Source organism: Penaeus vannamei, chromosome 16 (assembly GCF_042767895.1).
Source record: "Penaeus vannamei isolate JL-2024 chromosome 16, ASM4276789v1, whole genome shotgun sequence".
NCBI classification, from domain to species: Eukaryota; Metazoa; Arthropoda; class Malacostraca; order Decapoda; family Penaeidae; genus Penaeus; species Penaeus vannamei.
In genome coordinates, this window is record NC_091564.1 from 20,869,758 (window position 1) to 20,874,757 (window position 5,000).

A 5,000-nucleotide genomic window follows, 5' to 3' on the forward strand; every position below is an offset into this window, starting at 1 on the left:
GCAGAAAATGAGAAAGTAACATTTCAAAGGGCAGACAGTCTTACCATCGCATGTAAGTGTTTGTGCGTGTTCGGCCAACTAGCCGTATAGCCTTCAGAGTTGCCAGTCAAGTAAACCTTATGCCCATATTTTGGGAAATGTGATGGCAGTGGAGCATCCAGTTCAAATGGGTTAAGAAACTACAATCACAGTGGGTATGGCATGTACCCACATGCCATCCCCAGCAGCTTCAGGTTACGCACACAACATCAACCATGCACACTCTTTCTCACCCTCTTTCTACTACAGTCTTACTCACTTATTCATTCCCTCACTCACTCACTCACTCAATCTCTCTCCCCACTCATCCATTCCTCCTTTCACATAGTGCATGTGCCAGACAAAATCAAAATGAAAACTGTAATACTTTTGCCACCACGAGAGCCCTAGATGGGGCAAGAGTCTGTGGGTATGGAGTGGGAGTGCATAATGGCTGTGTGAGCATGAGCAGCAGCCGAAAGAAGGGTGCGCACACAACTGACCCCTGAGAGGGCAGCGGGTCAGATGGGGTTGGGTTGCTGGTCTCCCCTGCTGTTGTGGTTGTGGTGGTGGCCAGGGTGGAGATGGTGACGCGCTGGAGGGAGGAGGAGGTGGTGGTGGTAGTGGTGGAGGTGGTATTGGAGGAGGATGGGGGATTGGTGCAGCAGACGGAGGAGTCGGAGGCTGACCGGGAAAGGGACTCGTCACTGAGGGAGGTGCGGTGTGAGGTGACGGAGGAGCGAGGGGAAGCACCACCCCCATTGTGATGGGGCGACATGACAGTGCTGTGGTGGCGCGCAAGGGAAGCATTGGGGGTGGAGGGTCCGCCCGATGCTGCGCCTCCACCCACGCCCTGGGGGTCCCCATCCGCGTCCTCCAACAGGTCCTGGTAGCGCTTCAAGTCAGCACGCAGCTTCTCAATCCTCTGGCAGGAGTCGTTGAGCTGTCCCATGATGCTCATGGGGTCACCCAGAGAAGGATTACCCTCATAAACTTCCTTCATCTTCAGTAACCCATCCCTAAACAACAGGTAAATGCATTAATCAATTTGTAAAAATGTTGCTATGTGCTGTAAAAATGATAACTAACAATAAATGATAATCAGTACGAACATAATATCATTTTCAAGCATTGTGTCCATTATCATTTTGTTATGAAAATCTACAAATACGTTACATGTACAAAAATAAAAAATAATAATGGAAGAATTAAAATAATTAACAAAGAGAAATACTAATTGCAGCCTACACCTGTTCTGGCTCCATTTCTATTTCAAATAACCATTTAAATGTAATTCTATCATATAACCTAGTAATGTATTCTATGAAAGTATTTTTCTTATGAAACAGAATATGCACAAATGTTAATAACTATAATCTATATAATTCTTATAATGTTAGTCATTTTCTATTAATTTGACAAATACTAAACATTCACCAGAGTATTTCACTATTTACTGAACTTATACTCATAAACCTGACAATAAATTTTCAATAGCAGCAGACTACAGATAAGCCGCAATGTAAAACTGATTGACACACAATATATGACAGATAGCACAGGATTCTTCACACTTGATGCTGATGACTGACCTCGCTGCCGTCTCTTGGTGTAGTTTGAAAGTAACATCATCGATACGCTGCTGGATCCGCTTCTTGCGTTGGTTTGGTGGCAGGTCGCTAAAGTCCTCCTTTTCAGAGAATGAAAAGTTATTCTGTTGTGAAGAAAAAGAACAAATGCATTAACCCATGTAGTTCATCACGGGAGGCAGGGTAATCATGACTAATGTATTTAATGAAATGTAACTATTTTGTATAAATGCTCAAGTCAGCTGTTTATGTTATCACACTATCCTTCCACTTGTACAATATATCCACACTGTAAAACAGAAGTCAATATTTTAAATACTTAGTGATAATTCTATCTTTTAGAAATTCAGCTGTTCTCTACAGGCATGAGCACCTCTCACTCTCTCTCATGTACTGCTGTCTATTCACAGTACGTGTGCAAGGGCATTGAGGTTGTTAACATTTCTAAGTGACATGCAAGTTAAATCACACTGATCTATGGTAGAGTGTCAGGTGCCATTACCACTGTCAAGGTAACTTATTTTCGAGCAATCCTTTGTTATTGTGATTTTCAAATGGTTACTGTACCAAGACTATATCTGAATGAATGAGAACTAAAAAATCTTGTAAATCATCTAGGGTACTAATAACATAAAAACTAATACACAGTATAAAGTGTCACATAGAACAGCAACTATTTTACATACACTGAATCATAAGGGTATCTTTAAATGGATTAGGTATAAAGTCATATCACAATAAATTCATAAAGCAGTTTGAATTACACAGGGGAATCCTTTCCTCTAAACACACTCCTTTCTAAACATATATGGGACCTCTGACTAAATTATTTCATTATAGCACAGCAATTTTTGTAACAGCAGTAATGTGCTGCAGCTTATTCCTTAGACAGCAAGAGAAAAGTACATTTAAAAGTCATACATGGACTTCAGCAGGAGCAGCACAATACATTTGTAACAGCAGTTTCAAAACAACAGCAGTTAAGGCAAAGGGGTATAACGCAGATGGAAGATGACTATATTTAGTCATCATTGCAGGTCATATATTATCAAAAAATATATATTTTCTATGTTGCCATTCATATCAGTATCAAAAGTTCTATATCAAAAAATTAATTTTGGCAGAAGTTTTTTAGGTCCACATCCATATATATATTAATATACACAATCATTATAATCATAATCACTGCAAATGTATCAGTGCTATTGTGTAGAAAGTTCATTTAGTTCTCCTTGCAATTAGTCAATATATTATGATACTTAATCTGTGTTGAAAAAATCATACACTGAAGATGAGTAAGCTGAAAGACAGATGAGGAAGATGTGAATGAGAGAATCACTCAAGAAGAAATTGTAACACTTTTTTACAATACATTCCATTGCTTTGAAATCACATGACATCCTGTATGAATGGCACAGGAATCTCCATTCCTTGTCACCCAAGGAACTATCATGCAAAAGTCATTAAAAGAAACAAAAACAGAAAACTGAAAAAATAAAAAAAACGTACATCAGTAAGACGCAAAAGCATCGAGAGCAGAGCAGAAAAAGCAAAAAATTGCAAATGGCGCTATGGGCCTCAGGGGCGGCAGCAGCCTCTGGCAAGTGGCTACAGCCAGTGCTTGATACTTACTCACAGGGCGTGTGTGGTGTGAGGGAAGGGCAGAGAGAGCGCGATGCATTCAGTGTGCCCAAACACCACCACCACAACCAAGAGATCACACAGAGAATAAATGAGACAGGGTTAGTGATGTTCCTCAGGACTCCGGGATTTGGGGTTTTAAGGGAAAATGAGGAGGGTAGGGAGGTAGGGTAGAGAAAGAGACAGCAATGGGAAAGAAGGGAAAGAAGGCAGAGAAAGGGAGTTAAGGCAGGAAAAGGAATGAGGAAGGGAAAGATGGAGGAAAGGAAGAGGAAAGGTGGGGGGAAAAAGAAAAGATAGGAGAAAGAGAGTGGAAGAAAAGAAGAGAAAGGGAAAGGGAGAAGGAAAGAGAGAAGGTGGAAAGTCAAAGGATGGTGATAGACGACAAATAAAGGGAGGAGGAGAAGGAGGAGGGGGGGAGAGAGAGAGGAAAGGGGGAGGGACTGAATAGAGTTGAATGACAGGCAGTTCAAGGGGAAGTGGGAAAACATATCCACTGGGATATCTGTCAATCTGCTAAATGTATCCAATGGGACATCTCTCAATCTGCCAAATGTATCCACTTTTTACCCTTTAACTGAAACTCAAATTGGGACAATAGATGTTGAGACTTTTCAACATATAATATACATCATTCTCTGATCCTCACTCTTAATTGTTGAATCCCTTAAAATGGGGGATAACAAAATAAAAAATCTTTATATCTGCAAATATCATTGCTAAGCACGATCTATGATTGTGCAAATTGTTCTTTATTCCATATATTTCACTTTTATTATTTTTTATTATCTCCACAGAGTGGGAAAAAAAATGTATATAGGAAATAACAATAAAAAAAAACATTCCTTTGCTAATCGCCTTTCAAAGTGCAAACATAAAAAAGGTTATATAATTCTTTTTTTTTCAAAATTTCTTCAATAGTACTCAGTGCTGCATATCATCAACAATAATTCATATAGCCATATAAACTGCATTCCACATTTCATCTTTTAACACTTACTTTCAAAAATCTAATAAGCAATTACATCATTTCAATAAAAGTAATTTCTGACCTTCCACTTTCAAAAGATCTACTTAATGACTTTTTCTTCATTTCTCTTTCTCCCAAAGCCCCTTCTACCATCAAACAAAGTAACACAAGGACTTTTTTCAAACACTCGTGCACACAAAGGGAATTCTTTGTCAAGCCTTCGGTATCTTACTGCACAGTTCGAAGTGTTAACAATCTGTAGCAGCGATGATAAAAACATGAGGCATCATCACATTCATGGCTTCAAATGCAAATCCTTTACCCTTTTTTTTATTACAGATAACAACAAGGCATTCAAATACAAAGCATTCACTAAACAAACTGCACAGAGTGGAATGTAAAAAAATACATATATATATATATAAATATATAGCAAATAAAAATCAAACCAAAGAATAAAAAATAGCCATACAACATCACTCTAGCTAAACACCAAGTTGCAACCGACCTCAGAGGCAAGGTCAAACGCAAGGAACGTGCAATGCTAAAAGCCGCTACAACCCCATCACAGGTGAACCGAAACGTCTGCTACGAAACGTTAAGAGTGTCAAGGACTGTACAGAAAAGAATGCAAATGTCTAGATGGATAGGAATATCGTATCAATACCATTATCCTGTTGAGGTTTATAAGCCTATATAGGGCATCGATCTGCAAGAAGAGGCAGGGAAATTGTCAATGCTGATACAAGATACACTCCAAATTTTCAAAGCCTTGGCTTCAT

General features: G+C 39.2%; 1 protein-coding gene across 1 annotated transcript in view; it reads right to left on the reverse strand.

Moving 5' to 3' along the window:
• Nucleotides 1-5,000, reverse strand: part of Cip4 (formin-binding protein 1-like Cip4) — a gene marked incomplete in the record, with an annotated part of 43,355 nt that overhangs the window by 19,558 nt on the left and 18,797 nt on the right. Inside the window, 2 exon segments of the mRNA XM_070131308.1 lie at nt 522-1,037; nt 1,611-1,732. Of these exon segments, the coding sequence (XP_069987409.1) occupies nt 522-1,037; nt 1,611-1,732 (638 nt within the window).